Source organism: Sparus aurata, chromosome 5, assembly GCF_900880675.1.
Source record: "Sparus aurata chromosome 5, fSpaAur1.1, whole genome shotgun sequence".
NCBI lineage: Eukaryota > Metazoa > Chordata > Actinopteri > Spariformes > Sparidae > Sparus > Sparus aurata.
In genome coordinates, this window is record NC_044191.1 from 19,256,677 (window position 1) to 19,281,343 (window position 24,667).

The 24,667-nt window shown below is 40.1% G+C and overlaps 3 protein-coding genes across 7 annotated transcripts in view; 2 read left to right on the forward strand and 1 right to left on the reverse strand.

Annotated features, from left to right (window-relative positions):
• Nucleotides 1–7,885, reverse strand: part of rusc2 (RUN and SH3 domain containing 2) — a 37,863-nt gene extending 29,978 nt beyond the window's left edge. For both annotated transcript variants that reach the window (XM_030416809.1, XM_030416808.1), the window contains exon 1: nucleotides 7,700–7,885. The gene's annotated coding sequence lies outside the window, so the exon portion shown is untranslated. The remainder of the gene's footprint in view (nucleotides 1–7,699) is intronic.
• A 3,752-nt stretch (nucleotides 7,886–11,637) lies between these two features.
• Nucleotides 11,638–12,856, forward strand: LOC115582137 (P30 adhesin-like). Of its 4 annotated transcripts, none has more exons than XM_030417913.1 (6): nucleotides 11,638–11,761; nucleotides 11,853–11,935; nucleotides 12,045–12,217; nucleotides 12,248–12,477; nucleotides 12,562–12,644; nucleotides 12,766–12,856. In XM_030417913.1, the coding sequence occupies exons 3-5, from the start codon at nucleotides 12,206–12,208 to the stop codon at nucleotides 12,620–12,622; spliced, it is 303 nt and encodes a 100-aa protein (XP_030273773.1). In that variant the 5' UTR covers nucleotides 11,638–11,761; nucleotides 11,853–11,935; nucleotides 12,045–12,205; the 3' UTR covers nucleotides 12,623–12,644; nucleotides 12,766–12,856. The 4 variants fall into 4 exon arrangements, 3 of the variants coding, with proteins under 3 accessions (XP_030273773.1, XP_030273771.1, XP_030273770.1); XM_030417911.1 differs by having other exon boundaries at nucleotides 12,045–12,188; nucleotides 12,219–12,477; XM_030417910.1 differs by having other exon boundaries at nucleotides 12,045–12,477.
• Nucleotides 12,857–14,638: 1,782 nt separating this feature from the next.
• LOC115581967 (protein unc-13 homolog B-like) overlaps nucleotides 14,639–24,667 on the forward strand; it is a 171,993-nt gene continuing 161,964 nt past the window's right edge. The window contains exon 1 of the mRNA XM_030417580.1: nucleotides 14,639–14,884. Coding sequence (XP_030273440.1) covers nucleotides 14,863–14,884 — 22 coding nt within the window. The 5' untranslated portion in view covers nucleotides 14,639–14,862. The remainder of the gene's footprint in view (nucleotides 14,885–24,667) is intronic.

The following is a 24,667-nucleotide window of genomic DNA, read 5'->3' on the forward strand; positions in this document are numbered from 1 at the left end:
ATGCATCTGGTATTGTTCAGCCTTTTGGCTGTAACTATTCATTATCATTTCCCATAGCCCAAAGAGACACCTTCAAATATCTCAAACGAAAAGATGTTGACTCTCATGTTTGAGAAGTAAAAGCAGAACATCCTCACATTTGAGAAGCAGGAACAAGGGATTCATTATCTGTGGCCCAATTAATCAGTTCAATTCAACTTGAGTGTTATAGATGTGCATGTGTTGTACCTTTTCTCCATTGCTGAAGTCTGAAGAGCAACCTCAACCTCTTATCTATCATTGGGGTAGGGATAATAAGAGTACAACTTAACACTGCTGCACGTCTAGGCTTACATAACATGAATACGCAAGCTCTGTTAATACAAAACATCATGAGGCAAACGTCTTGTTTCCAGAGCTGCAGTTCTCTTCTTGCAGCCATCACATCTCTCTCTCTCTCCTCTGTCTGTGCTGACTCTGTCCTTCTCACTCTTCTCCTCTTTCTCTGGTCCATTTCCAAGCACCTCTCACTCTCTTCTCAGCCTTCTTTTGATCCCTAATGCTTTTCCCCTTTCTCTCCCATCCCCCTTCAGCTTCACTAAATCCTTGGTCCCTTACTCCCTCTGCTTTTCTTCCATCCACTGCGCTCACTGCAGTGCAATACATCTTTCCTTTGCCCAATTCAGCCTCCGTAATCATCGTCCTCTCTTCTTTCATCTTGCTCTTCTCTCTGCTCCCATGCTGCCACACACACTGAAATCCAACCAACATGGAGATGCAGATGGTGTCAGCCAGATCGCTTCACAATCCCACAGTGCTTTTAGTGTAGGGCGCCGCAGCACATTTCACAACCTTGATCCCTTTGAGAGTCAGTTAGGTGGAAATGCTACTACCTCATGCTAATTACCAACAGAGAAAATGTGTAAAGTTTGGAGCTCGTTCTCGGGACTTGGACAACAGGAAGCATCCCAATACACCACAACAACTGTTATTGGTTAAATGACTTTTTCAAGGGCAACTAAACGCTATTTACAAAGGAGGCGAGGTGTCAACCCAGCACCATTTCTGATCACAGGCACCCCAGATAATCTCAGGCAGGTATTAAAAAACTGACTCATTTTCTGCCTTTAATATGTGTAATGCACATATGTCATTTGCTGAGCACTTCTTGTGGAATGCTATTTTAAGGTTATGTTATTCTGCCTGAACACACCTCACTCACTTGCATTATATATAAGCTTGTTTTGACTATGAACCACACGTACAGTATCAGTTCAGCTCAAATGTAGTATGCCGGCCGCAGTGTGCGAAGATATGCCCTATGAATGTTATTGCAAGATGCTTAAGCTATGAGAGTATAAATCTTGATATTTTGAAATGTTTTCCAATGCTAGGACTTGGCAACAAGTCCAAATGTATGCCTTTATATTGATGACTATTAGTAATTTCACAAAATATTTACGTGGTAAGGTTTTTGATGAATAATCATCAATTATCTGGATGTAGTGACTAAGTGGGTACAAAAAAGTACAAGAACATATGGAACAGTCTGGTAAGTTCAGAATTTACTTATTTTTTGCCGTAATGTTGTCTTTAAAGACAACATTTATGTCATATCATATCGTGATATAAATATATTCAAATTCTAGGACAATATACAATCTCATATCACAATTACAATATCAGATCACTATATTTTCAAGTCTTAGTCGCACATAATTAAATAATTATGATGGGTGGCGAGTATATGGAGGTGGGAGATATGGTATCAAATAGCAAGATACTGATCTGGTATACTAGTATATTTCCTGAAAGGTATGTGTATCTAGATATAGCAAATATACACAAAAAATACATAATATCGCATTTACAGTAATCAAAATAATTTTCAGTGAATCAACTCTTCCAATTTTATGTATTACATGAGCCCAAATTCTTAATACAGTGATTAAACTGAATAATCAATTAATCAGCTAATAGTTTTAATGTCTACCGCAGTTTCCTTTCTGCCAGTTTCTGCCAGTAACTCTGGATCTGCAAAGGCAGCAGAGAAGCATTCTGTGGAGCCAAATATCAAGGAACCGGTGATGCATTCAGTTCAGTTTCAAGTTCAAAGGATTCTCATTCTCACGGCGGTCGACTTCAATCAAAATATTGTAAATAAATATAACATTTGTTTGGAACTTTGGTGCATATGTTGTACCCGTTTGAGAAAGTTATTGCCTCTCCTACTCCCTCTATACTTCCGTTTCTGAGTCAGTAGCTAAATCACCAGTCATCGTGTAATTACCAGAGTGGTGTTCAATTCTACACAACAGCGCAGTGAAAATGTCCACAGCATATTGATAGTGTCCCGCCAGCTCTCAGTGCTCTTTCACAGTCAGACAAATGGGCACAAAACACAGAGCAGGCCTGGGCAACATTCATCTGCTGCAGAAATAAACACGCACACACTCACAGCTCTCATACAGTCTGGGTGCCTTTTAATCAGTGAAGCATTGCAGGCCGAGAGTCATGAAAGGAACAGAACTTCTATAACAAGCCAGAGGGCAAAAGCTGTGTGTATATGACTCAAAAGTTTCATAAAAGGACAGCTTCACATCCACCATGAACATATGTATGGCCATGTTATTACACTTTGACTCATATTTTATGTAAGCAAGAGATACTAGAAAGACAAAAAGAACAAATAAACAAATACAATTTTACTCAAGTAAAAGTATCAGCAGCCAAATGTTCTTAAATATCAGTGTTTCCTCTAGCTTGCGTCAGAGCAGTGTCTGACATAACCTTTTTAACCCTGTTAGATAAATAAATCCACTGGGCCAAGCAGCCAAAATGTACAGCATAAATATAGGGTATGACTTTAGTATTCAACAAATAAAACCTTTGCAACCATTTGAGTTTACACTGTTCCAAACATTTACCAACCACTGTGGTGGATAGCCTTCAGAGATTTAGAGTAAATGCTGTACTCACAGCTCTGTTGTCTGTTTGATTGTCATTACTTTGCAAGTGATTGACTTCCTGCCACTGTTCCAGTTGTTCATCCTCAAAGTGGTGGAAGGCTGAAAAATGTTTGTTTGAGTTCAGTGGAGTGGTCCACACAAAGTTACTACTTGCACTATTGCCCTCGAAAGCAAATGGACTTCAGAGAATGTGGACAATACTTTCACAAACCCCTGACCTAAACGTTGTGTCAACATCACGAGAAGGTTCATCATGAGGCTAAACCACTGAAGGCCTGCAGACACTACACATGGGCTCAGCTGGCTGTGGGGACATACTGTCATATGAATAATATCAGTGGGTTCTGTAACTGGGAAAGTTCACCGAAGGTTCCAGCGTTTGATAGCGCTGTCTCAGTGGCATGTTTCAAAACAACTCTTTTGAATCCACTGCTTTGTCAAATAGAAGCCTGTTTTACTTGAATGTCTGTTCATGATCATTCATGAAATTAATGCTTGCACAGTCAACATGACTGCAGAGAGACATTCGCAACCGAGCAAATTTGCAGGGGTTGGTGCTCTTTCTCAGCACTCCAGTGAGGAGTTCTTTTCGTTTAAGGACAGAAGCTGTTGAAAGCCTTTGCAACAGGACGCAATGACAGCAATTATATACTTACATCTGCAATTCAACTTCTAACTAAATATTTTAACCTGCATAAAAATATAATTGAATGAGACACTTTTCAAATGGTTGCAGCCTATACCTATCATTACAGACACTCGTGAGGATAGGGCTGTCCAATCTCAGAATTACACAAGCTGTGTGGCATGATTGCTCTTTGAGTTTGAACAACATCAATAGAGTTAAGACAAAAAAAGCTTTCGGGATGCTGGCATGCCTTGAAAAGTTCTCAGTATAATTATGTGGCTGGGATGTGATCTTTCAGCATTGGACAATTTTCAAACCAGCCAAGCAAAGCATTGAGGTTACACTATTTTCACCGAGTGGAGCTGCAGATAACGGAGTTGAAATAGTCTATTCAGGATAACTGGATAACACACTACAGGAGCTGTGTGTTATCTGCATGCAGCGCCTCACAAATCAGATAATACACACTAACATATCAAACACATGCATGAAACACATGCAGGGGGAAACTATGCACATCCGGCCTCCGCAGGCCCTCGGTTACATAACACACAGAGGCACATTCTAAGATCGGGAAGAGCAGCTGAATGCTGAGAGCAGGCACGTCGCCTGACACACTGAATTACTTGTGGTTTAAAAACATGTGCATGAGCACAATGTTGAAGCTTTAAACTTGTAATGCCACGATGGTGAGCTGAACTCACACTGACTGTTGACGCTGACATTGGTCTCATAAAAGAACATAAAAAAGTCACGTAATGCAAGTGCATCAGATTGTACAATGACACTGCTGGAATACATGATATTCACTGTAAATTAATAGAGCTACTTTCTGTCAATCAACACAAAATCAACAACAACTATAGTGCTTAAGTTATTAAAAACATTTACTGGCACTACTTTGTCACTGATGAGGGTGTGTGAGGACACTGGGTTTAGAAGAGTTGGACAAAACAAGCAATTTAATGACCCAACCTGAGCTATGGGAATTTGTATAATGCACTTCACACAAAATCATCCATCTGATCATCCGACCATTAGTGAAGAAATAAGACGATAATGAAAAGAACTGTGAAGGCCAAAGTCTAAGCCTGGGTAGTTCCCAGTAGAGCCGCAACTTATTTTAATTATCGCTTAATTAGTTGTTGTTGTTGTTTTTTTGTCTTTTTCTATGATTACAGTCATTGTTTTGATTTACAAATCTTTAATTGGCTTGACTTGTCCGACCAGTGGTGAGAATCAAAATCATACATATTTTTGCTTGAAAAATTCCCGGATTTGTTAATCGACTGAGCGATTGATTGACTTTAGACCTAGAGGGATGAATTAAAAACAAATAAGGCAGCAACCAGTTTCTACTGTCAGTTTTTTCTGTCTCTGACCATCACCTGGTTCAAAGTACAAATTTGATTTTACACGAATAGCTTCAGGTTAAAGGGCTACCAGTCTGAGGACTCGGACATTTACTTTAGCAAGACCAACCTTCAAGAATTAATGACAGAGGCATTAGCTAACCAAAAGGGATCCAAACGAACACATATGCGCATTGCTTAGGAAAGGTACTGACTGCAGTTCTGCTGACAGATCCCTGTCATTAAGTTACAGATTTAAACACAGCTTGACTTTTTACTATAAAAAAGCAATGACACAGTTTGAGCCCTGGTGTTGATTTGGGTTGTCATTGTGACCTTAAATGTCTAAGCCTGCTGATCTTCAAATCTCTCCCTTGATCTCTCTCTGTCTTTAATCAGTGTTTTCAGTTAACTTCTGCTTGACTGAATGAAGGTGTAGTTTTGTGCACAGGTTTTGGCTGAAAGCAAAACAGCAAGAGCCATTGTAATCATTCCGATTCTTCTACCAAACATTAACGAGGCAGGGTATATCTCTGCAGGAAATCTTCATTACCATGTTTTGCTGTAGAATCAGATCACTACATTTGTACTGTCTCTTAACCAGTATTCAAATTTCTACTCAATTGTCTGGTATTCAACAGTCCAAGGGAAATGCCCACTTGCCATTATTACAACAACTGCTGCTACAACTTTTATATGCAGCTTTAAAATGCATCTCTAGTACAATTCGCCCATAAAAAACAGCTCTCTACCTATATTCAGGCAGTGCCTCGTTGAAAAATAAGAACTGCATGATAATATATCTGGATGATTATACTGCCGAGGTAAGCAGGATGCCAAAAATGTTGACACTATAATCAAATCTGACTCAAATTCTAGAGACCAAAGAGCAAGGCAGAAAATAAGAGTTTACATAACAGGAGAATAACCATGCATTGAAGTATTTCCTCCGCTCTCATCTCCTCCTGAGGTTATCCACCATGTCATCTCTAGCAGCAAATGGTGAGTTAGGTAAATAGACCACCTACCACAGCACACACCCCTACATGTTGTACCAGCGTAGATGAGCATTGTCTAATGTCAAATGTGATACAAACCAAGCAATACACATTTAAAAACAGTGTATTTAAAATAATTATCTGACATAGACAGTAAAAAAAATAATATCGTCCTTATGGAAATGGCACAACAGCACACAACATGTCACTGAGAGATCATTACTGAGTTCTGTGAATTCATAAAGAACTATTACATTATTACATTGGTGACTTACAGGGAGGATGCATTTCATATTCATTCATGTAAAGAGCGAAGCTTACAGGTTGATGCTGCAGACATGATAAGATGCTATTATTGCTGTTTAGCCTAATCTGCATCCCCACCATATTGCATGTAATGCACCTCAAGGCACCAAACAGCAACATCAACCAGAATACACCAGGAAGTACAGCCATGCTCCCTTCACAATAAACAAGCCTGGGTGTGTGCACTAGAGACAAAATGATGTATGGCTAAAAGCAGTCACATCAACTCATGTTCGTAGCTATACAACGCAAATACACGCTGTTAACTATGTCGTATTCCCTGAGGGTCTTGATGATGAATACGTTCATATTCTAACATATTTTCTGTCTTGTATGAAGTTATACCTAAATGCCTTCCAACCTTGATGTAGGCGTCACTTTTATGACGTTATCTTGGTTTTTGTTTGCTTATGTCATATTGAATGTTTACATTTCCTAATACTTTTGATGCTTTACTTTGGTTTTGTGTCCCATTTTCTTTGTATTTGTTATTTGTTTATGTTTTGTTCAGTCATTCTGTTTTGAAGTTAAACACTTCCTTTATTTTGCCTGGTTTATAACTATTCTACTCCTTTCACTTGTAATTAATCATATTTACTTTTTGTGTTCTTTTCATGTGTTGGGCTTGATAGAATTTATATTGTTAAACTGGCTCCCTGAGTGTCCTGCTTTTCTAAGGACTTTGTAAACATCTATTTTTAAAGGTGCTATAAATATAAAGTTTATTTGTTACCATTGCTTATTCTAGTTTGTAGCTCTGAGTGAGAAAAGAGATACTTCTAATGAAGCTTTCATAACTATATTGTTTTCCAATCAGTATTTCTAAAACCTCAGCTGGTGCTTCGAGTCTTCCTCAGAGCGGCGGGGCTTTTATTTTGCCAAGTATGACCGGAAGTGGCGCCTCCTCATCCTGCTGAACTTGACGCAGGTTGTGCGCCGCCGTTGCTTCGAGCAACATCGGGTCAATATGGTGATAAAATCAGGGTGCAGGCCGCTGGTGTGACACTGTCAACGCAGTCCAGTCTGTCATGAACGAATAATGACTATTACTGTCTGTAATATATGCATATTCATCCGGTGTCCACAGCCTTTAAACCCGCATATAAACGATGAAACACCGATGGTATGTCACACCGTTACCATCCGCTGGCTACCTTTGTGCCACTGCGATAAACAAAAAACAAAAAAATAAGAAAAAATACACAACGCCACTAACAGAGCTGAATCATTTTCCCCTCAAAGCGGAACACAGCAGTTCGTCATAAGACAGCATTGCGATTAGAAATGTAAAACATCGTTTGAAAGCCGAGGCTGCGTCTTCCCCGTTATGACATACCGAGGCATCTTTTTTTTTTTCAGCCTCCGACGCGATGCTGCTCAGCCGAACCTTTTCTCCTTCCCCCTCCGTCTGTTCTCCTCCAGCCCTGACCGAATAACCCCACCGGAACCACAGTTAAACACACTCACCTTGCCGCAGTAGGTCGGCAGCAGGTCTGTTTTCGGTACAAATCATAGGCAGCTGTAGAAAAGCCCGGACTGGTGTGCGGCTGCTACTGCTGCTGCTAGTCCTTGTTGTCTCTGAGAGCGAGAGAGACTGCAGGGCAGACAGCGGCGGTGCATCGCCGGATGGGCTGGGCCGGAGCGGCACGTCAGCCTGAGGTCACAGCTTGGTCCCAGACTGGATTATCTAACCCTGGGTGGGCCGGCTGGCACTCATTAGGCCTGTCACCTCGGACAGGGAGGATCCTATTTAGCGTTATTCATCGGAAAACTGGACAGATATCAACAAACACAAATTATAATGATTATAATGAACTGAGACAGCAGCATTTCTTAAATAAGTCATTCAAAGTGCCCTCAAGCATGACGATAAAACAGAGGAATATAAGGCAGATATTAAACACACACATACAGATATGACATAATTAGTAGGTCTATAGGTAAGGAAATTATTTATACTAATAAGATTAGGGGATTAAATCCTGGTTCATCTTGTCTTTGGTTATTGTACATCTTCAATTTATTAAAACTTAATTTGTATAAAACCCTTTCATAACAAAATAATTCAAAGTGCTTCTTTGCATGGCAATAAAATAATGGAATATGAGGCAACATTATTAAACACACTATATATATGTGTGTATACACACACATTTACACACACATATACAGGGGATTTGGAGTTTGAGTCCTTGGACTGGCTGTCTTGGTTATTTTGGAAAACTTACTTAGTACAACACAATTTCATAAAAAAACATCTTACCTATACTGAAGCATACAGCAGGAAACTATACAGCTCAAAGCAGTGAGGTGTTTTCTCGCCAATTCAGTGAGACATGCTGGGCACCAGGCTCTTTACAAATGTGAAATCATCTTTGTGTAGAATCCCCTAATTCAGAATGGCATAGATGATAGAATGAATAAGAGGTTGTTTATTGAGAGTCATGACACTTTCCCATGGTCAATAGAGCTCTACACGATCTTTGAAGAGCTGGCAATACTGTTTATCTATAGATGTAATTTACATGGTACTGTCAACTCTATTTTAAGTAAGCTTTTACATTTAATGGGTTAACATGTGAGTACACATAATTTGTCTTTTATTTTGATTTTAACAAGACCTAAAACCAAACATATTAGCAAATCTGAAGGTTCGCCACAAATCATTATCGTAAAGAATATTATCTTCAATCAAGACTTAATCAGCGTGTCATCAGACCTAGCACTGTCCAGAGCAACATGTTAGATTTAGTTATCTAATACTTTGTCATCTAATTTCTATCTTGATTTCTCTCCATTTAACTGACCTAACCCCGCAAACCCCCTCCTCTCCCTCCAAGTTCTGCTGAAAGTCAGCAGTTGTAGAGAACACAGTCTAATTATGTTCCTCGTGGGAATCTATAAGAGATTTTTCATAGACTCATGGGGAAGACTTACTTCACTTGATGGACACATACAAAAGCACAGTACAAAAAAAATGATGTCTGATATATTATACGTAAAATATATATTTATTGTTGTCTTTTTTATCACAGGTTAATAATGATTACTCTTGTAGCAACACTTGTAGGGCCTGTGCAGTGTCAGGCATAAATGTGCAGGATTCAGATACTTGCGTGTCTCTTTTGTCCCTTGCATGGGCTGAGTTCCATCTGCTGGTTATCTAATGTTACTGCATTTACTAAAGAGCATATTTTTAGACTACTCATGTCACAAATTCTACAGGTCTGTGAAAATGCACTGGAGGGATGGTACACCATATATCCCAAAAGAATCCCTCTTATAAGGTGTCAGATAATGTTGGGGTTCAACTGGTGTAAGATCATGCCTTACTTGGCAGCTTGAGATTCTTTTTCAACTCCTTTATAAGTGCCCATCAGTTGTACCTTTAATTTGTCACCCAACCCATGAGGAGAAGCGTGTGTATTATCAGGGTATGATATACCTTTTTCTGCCACAGGATGGCACCAGCTGACAATGAAAAATCAAGGCTGTCTCCAATCAATTGTTTAGGAAGAGAAGGCTATGATTGACTGTCATCACCATTAAAAATAATTGCCCTGCAGTTTTCCAGCCATTGCACCACTGTGGAAGGAAGACAGACTTTTGGTTTTGTTGGGTCAGCACAAGTCAGATAGAGGCATTTCAGATTGCATTTGATCTTATTTCTGGCTGAAGCCATGGGACTTTTTCTACAGTAACTTTTAAAAGTTCTTTTGTGCTTAATTGTACATTTACAATGTTGAAATTGTTGTAATTGTTCACCTCAGCCCCAGGTTCCCAGCTACCAGTGGAAATGGTTCACTTGGTATAACCCTTTGAAGTATCCTTCCATCCTTGGTACATTTATCAGATGCCCCTTTACACTTAGTACAGCAAAAGCAAGGTATGAGATGTTTAATAGCCTGATCCCCCAATTTCTGTCCAGACAAAGATGAAAGCCCATATTGCCAATAAAATACTTGATTCCCTTTCCAATCTCAACATGTAAGACCATTGTTAGTCCTGACATGACTGCCTACTGTCAGCTCAGTTAAAAGTTGAGATGAACTCCTGCGGCAGGAGCAATGATGGCCTACAAAATGACATACAATAGCACATTTCTTCATTATGAAATGTGTCTTAAACCACTAATCTAATCGATTTTTTCAACCATCTGGCATGCGATTACACCAAAAAGGGTATGTGGATAAATGAAGCAGGGAAGGATAAAAATGAATGTGTAATTCTCCTGTAAAAAGTGCTACAATAACAGTACCTGAGGTGGAATTACCCACTTGTAATACAGTATCACCAGTGTTCCACTAGCCAATTTTAGTGAGAAAAAGAAAATCTGTGTGGAATTTAAAAAGATGGTTTTAGCTGGTTGCAGCATGGTTACTGTTGTTTCCCAGTTTTCCTGTACCTCTTTTTTCAAAGAACAGAAGAATGCTGAGGACAAGCTCATACAAAATATCCAAAGATTTTGTAATTAAAATGTAACTTCCTCCCTGTGCAGGATTTATCTAAAATAATTCATTAATGATTATTGGAGGTACAAAATGGATCAACAAAATCATAGTAAATCTTATGATGGCAGGTTAGGATTCATGGGAATGTTCTGTCTTGCCATCACAGGCAGCTGCATTATCAAATCTAGGTAGGGCATCCACTGTAGACAATGGAAGAATATTTTCTGCCACTGGAGGGAGCCAACTGACATAAAAATAAAGGCTGTCTTGTACCCAAGCAGCAAACATTTAAGAGTAAGTTAAGGCAGTGACAAATTAGATATATTAATGCAAAGCAGCATGATTATTTTTTAATTTTTTTTTATCTGCGATCTGAAAAGACAGAAATATGATCTAGCTGCAGGATTCTTCTCAATTATTTGACCAAAAGACATAATGGGGTTTCGATCCAACAACAACATTTAGTTTTAATTGTATAAAACTAATAATATATATGTGAGTAAATATTACATTTTGTTAAAATTATACTTCTTTATTTTCTTGTAGCATGTGTTTTATGATAGACCCAGCCACATCCACAGTGGTGCAAAAGGGGCTGAGGTTGAACTTAGGTCCACACTGTGGAATTGCAGAAATAATTCTTATTTTGGACAGGTATGAATGATGAACATGATCTTGCTTCAGTATGTTTCCTCCTGGCTAAGAGAAATACGATCTGGTTGGTTTTTATTTTATGTACGATGAATACAATTATACCACTTTATTACATTTTTTGAAGACAGTCTCAATATGTTGTCTGTTGACAACATATTTTCATGATATATTTTTTGAACACCTGTGTATCACAATGAACCATGTTCAGTCACTTCCACCTGTTTCCAATCAATCGTTAAGGAAGAGAAGGCTGTGATTGGCTGTCATCTCAATTCAAATTAATTGCCCTGCAGTTTTCCAGCCACTGCACCACTGTGGAAGGAAGACAGACTTTTGGTTGTGTCGGGTCAGCACAAGTCAGATAGAGGCATTTCAGATTGCATTTGATCTTATTTCTGGCTGAAGCCATGGGACTTTTTCTACGGTAACTTTTGAAAGTTCTTTTTGTGCTAAATTGTATATTTACAATGTTGAAATTATTGTAATTGTAGTTCATTTATGACTTTCTTTTCCAGTTTGGTGCTGTTATGGCTGCTGCTCATAAGAGAGCTTCAGGCGAGCATTAAATGCAAGACCACACATTACAATTACATTCAAAGTAACATTTCAAAAATATTTTAGAAGTAACTTGAACCTCTTTGTTGATGAGAAATTGGTACCCTGGGCATTCAAGTTTGTATGCATTTTATATCTAACTTTATCTACAGCTTACACTCATGGATTTGGGCCTGACACTGTGGACATTGGCCCCCAGCCCCAGGTTCCCCGCTTCCACCCATAGGTAAATTTCTTGGGTCCAAGGGCCAATGCACCTTACTCCCAGCCCCAGCCCGGCTACCAGCCCAAGCCGGGCTACCGGCCCAAGCCCATGCTCCAGCCAGGCTACCGGCCCAAGCCCATGCCCCAGCCGGGCTACCGGCCCAAGCCCATGCCCCAGCCGGGCTACCGGCCCAAGCCACAGGTGCCCGGCTACCGGCCCATGCCCCAGCCCGGCTACCGGCCCAAGCCACAGGTGCCCAGCTACCGGCCCCAGCCAATGCCCCAGCCCGGCTACCGGCCCAAGCCACAGGTTCCCCGCTACCGGCCAAAGCCCCAACCCCAGCCCGGCTCGGGTGTTACAGCCCAGAATGAAGATGCAAGGTGGGTTTGCATAATTGTAATTTCTTTGCCATCCATTTCTAAGTTGTTGCTTCATTCACATGGCATTATGATTTTGACTTGTAGAGGGAGTGGGACCCGTCTACACTACAGCAGCAAAGGAGGATTTGCCTACAACCACAACTAGAGCCTAAGGCACAGACTGAAGGGTAGGTGTTAAGTTGCCTCCTGCATATGTAAGGGATAATGGCCTTAACTTTCTCCCTTTTTGCTCTTCATGCTGCCTCTTTAAGTGAAACCACTACTGACCAATGACTTGTCTCATTTCAGATTTCTTGGAAATGTTTCAACTGATGGGACTTGTGCACTGAATGCTTGTACATGGCCAACCTAAAGAATAAAAAATGTATTTGCACATTCATGAGTTGTCCCTAAACATGTCTGATCCATAGCAGCCCAATCCTGGATCAGACTCTGTTGTAAATCATCAAGGCATGGACTCGGTCGTCTCTGGTCATCCTGTGGTATCTGCCACTAAGGCATTGTTGATGGATCCTTTTGAGTTGGGAGCTGGGTAATTTGGAGGCCAAGTCAACACCATGAGTTCTTGCCTTCCTCAGGCCATTCCTGAGCAATTTTAGCCAACATGGAGCACCATTGCCATTGGGGGGTAAACTTGGTTTGCAACAGCAGGGGACCCAGGGTTTCCCAGCGGAATGTTGCATTGTTATGAGATGAAATTAAAACATTAGTCTAAAATTTTGACACAGATGTGCAAAAATCCATTTATGATAAAGTGTCTATTGTAGGTCACTACTGAAACCCTTAATACCCTACAGTATTAATACTGCACCATTGCTGGATTAAACTCAATTAAATGACTGAACTTTAGATTCCCTGTTTAGGAATTGTAGACCTCCAGTGACATCACATGAACATGGACACACCTTTTGAGCAGGCACATGCACACAGAAGGCCCAAGGGGTGCTTGAGCCCCTGCCATTTTTGACTTGCATTAAAAGTGCCCTGTTATCTAACGTACAAATTTCGTACATAATATGGTGTGTGTTGAGCCTATAAAGCCGCTTCTGTCCATTGCTGCTCCGCTCTGTCTCTGAGAGTGAGAGAGAAAGAAGCCGCTGCCTCATCGAGAACTCCACCATGCACGTAGATGAGATGTGACAATGGGGCGACTTGAACTTTTGTGAGTTATAAATCCATTAACATAACTTCCTTGTGGAGGCTAACAAGTCGCCTTCCACTTATTCAACGTACTTGAGTCATACTTCAGAAAAGCCCCATTTGTGCTTGTTAAGCTAACTGCTGGTTAATGAGAATTAAGAATAATCAATTCTGACAGCTGTCTGTGTCGGCTGTTTATCTTGCCACAAATCTTAAACTTCTTCCAGATATTGCGTTTACTGTGACTTTACTGTTGTAAACATGCTGTTCCTACTAACAGTCACAATTGTCATTTCTTGGTTTTGTGACATTTTTAGATGTGTAGCCTGTATTTCTAGTTTGCACTTGCCCTCCAATAAATAACCCGTTTTATTGCTTTTTAAGAATAACAGCTGAATTGCATGTCTTCCAAACCTCAGTATTATGATAATGTGAATAAACGCATGTTGACAATTTGTTGACACAAAAGAAGTGGCAAGTGCATATCACTCACAGCCACACAGGATACACAGCTAAGTAGTTAGCTTTCTATAAGTACTTTGTTTATTGATTTTACATTTATTAATCTACATATTGTGTTATTAAGGCATGAAAATAATAATCTATAATCATGTGCACGTCCCTGCTTTTGAGAGTAAATATTACAAGGTTATGGTTTTTAAAACATTCCTTTGAGATAACTTTATGAAGCCCCTGAAACTTTTTTCATCTTATTTAAGTATATGTTGCTGAGTAACTTATTTACAGACCATCCATGTTTATTGTTTGTGTTGAGTTAGGGGAACATACAATAAGAATTATCTTGTCCCTGCCACGTTTCTTACCTCATTGTGCAAATGTTTTTGTATTGATTGTAAATCACTTGTTTTCTTCCCCGAGTAGGAGTGAACGAATATAAAGTGATGTGTGCCAGACCATGCAGGCTTATGCGCTTGTTGCGGAGCTTTCCTAATTCCCACCTTCCCCGCAGCCTTTGAATGCAGCATAAGAGCCGCCCCGCTCTACCGGATTTCAGCCGGTAGTTAGTCGGTGTCTGCCGGTGACAGTCATCCCTTAAACCCTCAGGACTAACCCACCTGGCTCACATCTGTACATTATTTTTTTTTAATGACACGGTGTGATGAAGCGGGAAGTAGGCGACATCTAGGAGCGGTCTAAATGTCTGCTGTGCAACAGGCAACTGGGCTGCAAACTCACTGAAGGCTCATCGGCTTTGGAGGAACTGTTGCACACAATCCCGCTGCGATGTCCCTGCTGTGTGTCAGAGGTAAGGTCTCACTTCTCGCTGCAGGTTGCGCTTCAAGAAATAACACAAGAATAGTGAAAGACTATTTACAGCATTTTCTTTTCTTGTGTCTCTGTGCAGCATATCATAGTAAAACCGTGGTGTCCTGTGGGAATATTATTGCAAAGATCCCAAAATGTAATGAAAGTAAAGATAACCTAAATCTACAACTATGGCTATAGCTATGAATAGGCGTAATAGTTGGGGAAATATGTGAAGTCGCATGAAAATAAACAAACGTATGAGGTTTTGATTTAAACTCCACGTGAATCTGTTGCGATATTATAACAAGCGGCTCCAGACCAAACGGCACCTTTCTTAAACTGTGTCAGGGTTGTGACAGGCATGTGCATGAGCTGAGACGGTGATCACAGTTATTACTGGACGAAGCACCTTGACCATGTGTGAGTGCTGTTGACAGCCACGACACTGTTTTGAGTGTGTAATTGAAACGACCCATTTCTTCACATCAGAGTGTCACTGCACTTTTAATAATTAAATATATGATATTGTTTAGTACTTGGACATTTCGTTTCACTGAGTTTTAGACAAGTTAGGCATGACTACTTTAAAGGGGCACTGTGTAGTTTTGAAGTTAAGAATTACTAAGGTAATGATACAAACTGGGAAATATTGAATGTTTCCATGACTGAATAAACAAGCTCTTCTCAGAGGATAATAAGGTCCCCAGAACACTGTTTGAAGCTAGAGAGGTGGCGTGGTCCGCCACATATCAACAAAGTAAAACGGTATGAAATTGTGTTGTCCTGTAAGGTCAGTTTGTTTATTCAGTTTATTCAGTCATGAAAACAAAAAGAGTCAGTTCATTTAGTTTGAAAAGGCATAAAAAAAAATGAAGATATTTCTCTTCTGATTAAAATGTCTTAATAATTATAATTTGTTATGCATGTTGATAAAGTTATTGGATGTTTGAATACAGCAGCACAGCTGTATTTCTTAGCAGTTTCTTTATTCAGTAATTGTTTTGTGATTTACACTTTAGCTCCTCCTGCCCGTTACAAATTAAATAAGCATGCATATTTAAAAGAGTTCCACTGAACTCATGCCTAAACAGAAAAGAATATGCACACTTTTCCAAACTTTAGTTAAATGCTAGAGATGAGTAGTTATTTTGCTCCCAATTATTGATCTTAGTTTGGGGGCAGAAATTCTAATCAGAAGAGAAAGATTTTTATGCATAAACATACAAAACAAAAATATATATAAAGAAACACATATTTCTTAGTTTTTATTATTACCTAATGAATATAGTAAATATAAAAATTCTGAGTTAAGATTTCATTTCCAAAACTACAAAGTGCCCCTTAAAATATAAACAACAAGCAACACACATGAAGATCTTTTATATGAAGATGCAGCGTAACCTTCTTCTACTTCTGTTCACCAAAGCCAACATTTCTCAGCTGTAAATGACAACTGGCCTGAAACTGGATTCTTAAATGAAGCCTTATAGTTGTCTAGTCATTGTGTGCTGGACAGCAGTGAGCCCTGTTAAGTGGAGTGAAATCTCCAAAGCTCCACTGGGATGTTTTTAATGAAATTGTGTTGATTAAAGAAGGGAAGAAAATCAAGGTTAAAAAACCCCCCCAAAAAACCTTTTACCAGCCTTTAAGAAGCTGCTATTCTTTAACAAATGTTATTTCTTTCAGTAGAAAGCTTCAGTGTCTGTTGATCCTGTTCTACAATCTTTATGTTCTGGGTGGAACAAAGGTGCTTCAACAGCTAACAAAGCATTTTGTATACTGGCTGACAAAATCTTATATCGGCTTCTTCAAAAATCAATGAGACCCGCTTTTGCTGTAGAAGAGAGATACAGTATCATAAGTGGAGGTGAAGTGAAATTGAATGACATATTGCTTCCTCCTGCTACATGCACTGCTGAGGTGCCCTTTAGCAAGACACTTGATTTGCAGCTGTTCAAGTGAGGCTGATCAGTGGCCTGGAGCAGGAGACTGTAGGTGTACTGGACAGGTGTGTGACTGAAGGAGTAAGGAACAAGTTGTTGCTGAAAACGAGCATGTGTATTTAGACAGATACAGTTAATTAAATGTTAAATAAAAAATAAAAATAAGAAATGCATTCCACACTGCCACCAGTTTATTTAACATTCTGGCTCCTTTCCAGATCACAAATTGCTCTTTTTTCATGCGCAAGCTGATTGATTTTCACACCATCAAACCATTGTCTGCCTATCTCTAACTCTCAGCCTCTGGCGTATTGTTTCTCACTGATCGCTTTTGACCATTTCTCATCTTGGGTGCGAGTGCCGCCCGAGGCTGGAGGGCCACTGTCAGCGAGCTCGTCTATTACAGAATGATGAAAAAGGGGTGAGGTCGGAGAGTCGGAGGGATGGAGGGGGGTGAGTCACAGCTGGGTCGCACTGGGCTCAGCCATGTGGAATTATGAAGAGGGTCGTCATTTGTTTAATGGGCTGGACAGAGTTATGGAGAGCGTGGCTCATGTTCACCTGTGTCAGAGTCTTGCACACAAACGTGAATGTTTCACAGAACATCCGCTGCATTCATCTGAGTTAGATGCAGTACATAAATCTATAGTAATGTAGTTCCTCACATTTGTCTTCACGACCATAAGTTTTTGTGAATGTTGCATTTAAAAGAAACAAGTAACTGTTCAGGCATTGGGTAGAATTTATTGGATTCGAACATCCAGGCTGGATGTTTTCCAGACTTTTGATGTTGTCTTTTTTTATGACTGTTGATATGTCTGTTTACACACAACCTCATACCTGAACAGGTTGATTGCCAGTGACTCCCAACACATGATATATGATCATTGGAGACTAATTGTTCTAACAGTTGCAACAGACCTTTGTTGTACCAAACCTTCATCGAGCATTTATCACAACTTTTTATAATGTTTTAAGACTACACTATTAATTGATTGATTGATTGATCCTCAAAAGCAGCTTCATAGATGAAATAAAATGTATAAAAATGAAACATTATTTTAAAACCCCTACTTTACACAACTTCCCCTGTCTATCTCCTCGACTTCCATCATAACTACCTCTGCAAAAAGTTGCCGCGTAACAACATAGGTAATTATGGATCGTATTGAGCTCATTTGTTTCTGATGAGGGTGGTGTATTCAGTGCTGTTGTTTTTGTCAGTTATCAGTTTCAATATTGTTTTTTTGTTTATTTTTTTTAATGAAGGGCCCCCATTTTTTGCACGTGCACAATGTGGCTCAAACAACTAAAATCAACAGTATTTTTACATTCACTAGGAGAACAGACCATAGACTGATGATCTTATAAAACCTGTGAGGTTGTGATTTTGGTTTTCTTCCGAAGTTGAAATGTACTTGTTGTTCATATGATTTAAGTTGTAATAACAATGTCTTATAAAGCAAATTTCGCCTTTTCCTTTGTTTTAAAATCTTGAATGGTTTTGGGTTATCTGCATGTTACTGTTACACCTGGCAGGTTGAGGAAAAGGCTGGGCAGCTGTAGCTCATGTAGGCTATTTAAGGGGTAACTCCACCAATTGTACACATTTAAGTGTGTTTATAGGTGTTGAGGAGTACTAATGCAAAATGAGTATAAAACCTTTTTGGCTTTAGAGGAAGATGCATGTAATCTGATAAATTGCCTCCAGGGATGTCATTTAGTGACTCAGTTGCATTATGGGTAATCTAGACACCAAGTTGTAAAAACAGTCCATTCGTCTATCAACGCACTGCTTTAACACTGTTGGACTCATTGTGTACAATTTAGAAACAATTGATCAAAATCAATACAGCAGAAAGAGAGATGAGAGATTTTTTTGCGCATTCTTCTTCCTTTTCAAAACCTGCATGAAAAGCCGTTTGCGTTTATTGATGGGCAGCAAATCTGCATTCCCCGGAGAAATCTAACTGGGGAATTGTTAATTGCTAAATGAAATTTCATTGTAAGGCAGTTGCTAAAATCATGAACGCTGTTGTCCTTTTTTTGTTTCACCAACCGACCTGATATGAAGTGTATCAAACATTTTAGAGACAGTCCCCTGATGACAAACCTGATTAGCCAAACCTAGACTTCCAGTTTATAACCCCAGTACTGCAGACGTTCTCTCCTTGATTTAAGTATCACAGACTTTCCATCTCATTGAGAAAAAATGCAGACAAACAAGAGGAGTTGCATCCTTGTTTTCTTGAGAGCTGTAATACTCTTCTGAGGCCATTTTCCGCCTTCCTTGTTCCTTGTTGTGTCGAGGGCCCTCAGAGCCCGCATGGTGCCTGGCAGTCCTCCAAGGAGAGTGAATGGCTGCTGAGTGAAAAGCCCGAGATGGGAGGACACAGTCTCTGACAGCTCAGTCTGTACCCACACTCAGCTATTTCTAGATGGTAATTAACAGGGGAAAAAATGCACACAGTAATGGTATTGAATAATTTGCATGTGTGTTGAGTCAGGCTACTGTGAAATAACTGCATTAAAAGAAATGACACAGTACATGCAGGTGGACGGCTGTGTCGGGACAGCAGCGTGGGATTCACTTGCTCCATCATTTAAGCAGGTCAGCATAAAAACTTGAACTTGTGCGATTTTTTTTTTTTTTTTTTAAAAACGCCTGGCGCTGATTCATATAGGGTAATATCTGAAAGCGTTTTGTAGGCCGCCAGATGCCACAGGTAAGGGGCATGGGGACAGGGCAGGTCAGCGAACACACCTGCACACTGTGCTGGAATGACAGGGACATGAGTAAAGCTTCAGCGGCCGTCTGTAGGGAGGGGGGGTGGGGATAGAGGGGGAATAATCCTCTGGCCATCTGCTGCTTTTGCAGTCCTGTGTGGGTGTTTATGCTTGTGTGTGTTTGTGTGTGTGTAGGGCTGTGAGTCACGTAGGACAGGGAAATCACTTCCTGCTTCTCATTCCCTCCTCTACTTTATAATGCTACTTCCTGGTATGAGACTCACTTGACACTGACAGCCTCTCCTTACACTTAATCTGTGCTGCTCGCCACTTTGCAGACCTTCTTCTTCAGAAACGCTCCCTCACACTTAGAAATGATGATACACAATGAAAATATTGCACAAAATATGACAAATTGGACAAGCACTTTGTGTTTGTGCTAATCAGATCATATCAGAATGCCCCCAAGCCAAACCATGTCAATGGTGAATATTATACCTGCTCAGCATCAGCATGTTAGTATTGTCATTGTTAGCTGTGAGGTTAGCATGCTAATGTTAGCATTTAGCTTAAAGTCCACATGAAACAGCTAATGGAGTGCTATTTGCTTCAGCATGTTTAGATGTTTCCTGTAACAACAGGCAGCCAATAGCGTGGAATGTACTGCAAGCGTTTGTTGGACACATGATTAATATATGCCCCTGAGTGCAAGATGAGTCATCAACATTTTTAATGATTTTTTCAGGCCCGTCCCTGTCTCGTAATACCACTTTGTACCTAGTTCTATGCCAACTTTTAGTGTAATAAATGAACAAAATACTTGTGCAGCAGGTAAAGAAATGTAACGCTCTTACTTCTGTTTTGAAAGTGTTTGTAAATAATTAATTGAAGGTGAACTCTCAGACTGGAACCAGGAAATGTTAAGATTTTTTTTCTTCTTAAACAATTAGCTAATGATCAACACATTCCCACTCCCAACTTGTGGGGCTCTGGAATCAAGTTTGCAACAATACATTATATTATCCATATTCCATTATATGCAACAACTGCAGGTTGTTGCATATAATGGAGACGTTGTTGTGCTAAACCACAGACAAACTATTGACCAAGTGTAGCTCACTGCTGTGTGGCGTGACCTTCTTACTTGTAACACTCATATTTGTAGGGGGCAAGAAGTGATATGGGTTTTCGCCAAATGTCATGTAAGCATACTGTAAATGTCACTGTTGTTTCAGAGTTGGTAGACACACAGTAATAAGAGAAGAAATTACGGTAGGAAATGATGCTGCAGTATCATCTGTAAAGCTCTGTCCCTGGACCCCCTCCTAGTAGATCACTTGTGGTCCTCTTGAGGCGTTTCTAATTGGCTCTTTATGGTATGGTGAAGCAGGCACACAGCGGGGGGAGACATCTCTGTTAATTTGTGATTATGCATGATGATGATTTGAGGTATACATGCCACTGTCTATTCTGAAGATACGAGATGGAGGATGATTAGGGCTTGTAAATGAATGAATGCGTCTACAAATAGCCTTGTTAAAAAATATTTACATCAGTCAAGCACGGCCGGAGTTGCTAAGATAAAGGGTTGTATTCTAGAGCAGCTAAACAGAGTCAGGAAAAAACAAAGCCATGAGGTCCTCAATATGCAGATAAATAGGAGGAAGAAAGTTTATAACATAAGATAACTAGACAAATCTTGTCTGCTGATAAAGATTATGCTATATGATTTGAAGTCTCAGAAAAGCTCCTAAATGGACATGGTGAATTGTGAATTGGTCAATGGATGGGTACTAGACCTTAAACAGGTTGAATATTAGTGTGTGAAGGTGTGTGTTGAAGTTCATTTAATAGCAGGGGCGTTTGATAGTATGGTAGTCTTTGGCCGGTACTCGATGCTATCAAAGATCGCGATATCTGCCGGCATATGTGATTTTTTTTCACAATATCATCCATCAAACAGGTTTTCATGGCAATTTTGGGCTGTTATTTTCAAAAGAAAATGCATGCAGAGCTGTTGTGGCAGCAGAGGCCAGGATGATCGATATTTGGGAGGTAACTTCAGGTTAATTGGCCCTGATGTAGACTGTAGTAGGATGTAGTTCAACACCACAAATTTGCAGCCTCACCCTGCACAGAGCGAGCAATGATAATATTATCTATCGGAATGCTTGGGCTGGACAATATTGTGATATCAAGTTTTGGATTTTACTCTTATTTTGATATAAACACATACATAAATATATGGATTGTGAACATGATATGTCCAGAGTGACTTTTTCTGTAGGTCACCACCTATATTCACGTCAGTACCACATTATCTGAGAGCTGATAGATCTTTCACCGGTCAGTACAGTGCGTGGTGGCATTAGTAGTATCATGCTGTTCATATTGTAGAGTGGACATTTTTCGCGTCCACTATGAGGAATCACACTGTCCACATAACTTCACTGTGAGGAGGATGGACATCAGCGCAATTGCTTAAGTAACAAGCCCAAACACACCCTCAGTCACACATTTAAAACGTTGGCCTGGCGAGGTCTGCAGGGGCTGTCGTTTAATGGAAGTGAGAGGGTGTTAATGACATGGCCACAAGGTTGCCAACCTCCACACACTCAAACCCACTGTGAGTCGAAGGACCGGAGCTAAAAATAGAGCCACCGTCTGGCCTCTTGTAATGACACTGCTCTCGTCCACGTCTGTCTGCCTGCTGAGCGTGTCCGATGTTCTGCTCCTGTTCAGCAGAAGTTTCAGTGGACCTGAGAGAATGAATTGAAGAACGCGGGATTAAAGTGTAGGTGATAAGTACTGTTTTACTTTATTAGTACCTGCAGGGAAATTCCCTTCTCCCTCGCACACCTACTTCACAGGGAGATCAAGACATTAACAGTCCACATTAGCTGGTAGGGATTTTGTCAGAGACACTTCAACAGCATCAAGTTAAAAAAGCCAGCAGGTAGTTTGTCAAATTTACCACTGTAATGAAGACATCTCCAAAAATGTTTATATTATATTCTGTATATTTATACCAAGACAGTGGCATGGCTTCATGAATAGCAATGTCAGACAGGTTGTCTGGTGTTCTGTTGGCCAGTCCACCACTTTGAGGCAAACTAATTGATCCAATAACTACTTGCTGGATTGTGCTGAAATTGGCACATAGTCTCACCTGCAAAGAGTTTTACTTAAATAACTAAGTTGTAAAAGTAAAAAATGTGTTCACCTTTGCCTTCCTCTTGTTTGGAATCTTGCCTTGTTCAACACCCATTACACAAAGATTTGATCATTAATCCGAACGGTTCTTTGAAATGTTCAGACACGGACAAAGTGAGAAGCTCTCACTGTATGTGGCCTGGTGTCATCAATGTAGACTCCCGCTGAACAAGCTGGAGAGTCATCTCTCTACATTGACTCGAGGCTTCAGAGGCACAGAAACGTCACTACTTCCACCCTTGAGCTTCAAAGCTGCACTTTCACATGGCACTTCAAAGAGATCAGACCAGAGCCACCGAGGCAGCCATTAAGGGTTCGCAGTCGGAGCATCAACCTAATGAAGAGGGGGATGTCGAAGGTGCACAGTGGAAATGACATAATCATTTTGGCTTTGTGATGTTGTCGATCTGTGATTCCTTCTTCAAAGTCAGGCTAAAAATTGGCTTGCTGTTGTGGACCTGAGTTTCAAACACTTGCATTCACGTGTGGTGTCATTTTTTTGGGTTTTGCACTCTTGGAGCTCCAATAACATCAATGCAGAACAAAGTTAGTGTGACAGAGGACATGATCTGCTCAATATGTTGTCTAAGTTACAAAGTGAGTGGATCTAATCACAGAACTGTCTCACATTAATAAACTTGAAAGCCGACTTTTAAACGTAACTTTCCCGAATGAACTTGAGTTGTTTCAGTTTAGTTGACAGAAACACTGTAATGACAAAACAGTATTTTGTCCACTTAACATAATTTCTACAAGTAACAAACTAGTAATTTAGGGTTGTATCACTCTTTCTTCTCTATTTGATTGAAAGTTTAAAAAAACTTTATTTTTGGACAAGCACACCTTTTTACTTACTCAAAGGATAACAGCTGGTTATTATCCTTTAAGTATTTTTTGTAGTTTTGGCTTTTTTTTTGCTTTCATCATACCTGTCATGAATACTTTATTACATGTACAATCGTGATTGATACGTTGGAACGTTGCAACATCGCTAAAGCAAAGTCAGACATGGCATTAGCCACATCGATTGGACAGGTCTTGCACGAACACAGAAGATTTATTTAAATCAATAAGTAAGGAGAAACATGTGCAATCCCATTTGGGCAAATCAGTGCGACGGTGACCTTTAGCATGCTTGTTGAGGCTGCTTAGTTAAAATACTTGACTCAAATTTAAGATTACAATCAATAAATCCTCAATTATCAAGTGAAACAGGAACATTATGCAGTGGCACAGCCCAGTGTATTGTCAATAGAATCAACCGTAATTTGAGTCAGGAGCGCGCTGAAACGCTACAGATGTGTATGACATCATTGTCAGCAGCAGCAGCAGCAGCTGGTTTAGTCCGATCCAGGACTCATCACGTGAGCATCAGCGTCATTTGTTCTCCACTAATACCCACCGTGGCTCTCCTCATCGCTTTAGAGCAGTGCCAAAAGCATTGGATGCTCCATGAGGTCAAATCTTAAGTCTTGCCAGTCCAAAAGTGTTTTTCCTTTCCTTGATGTACAATATGTTCTCTTTGTTATTCATCCACAGTACAATACAGCAGGGCCTGTTAGATTTCAGCCCTGCTTAGGGCTTTAACGCTGAGGGATTATCCCACCAGCCAAACGCTCTGTCACTAGCGGCACGCATCCTCACATACAATCAGTCCGGCGGACACGTGTCCAATATGTGGCCTGCTTTACTACCTCTGATCAGGCTTGTCCTCCTACTCTCTCCGAGGGATGTGACACTGACCATTGTACTACTTTCTGTACCAGAGTGACTGCAATGTCCATGTTCATGTGTCTGAACCCCCAGAATTTGATTTTACATTTGAATACATTTGACATGTGACCAGGCACAACAGATGACAATACTTAAAATGTAATTAAATTTATGTTTTTATTCAC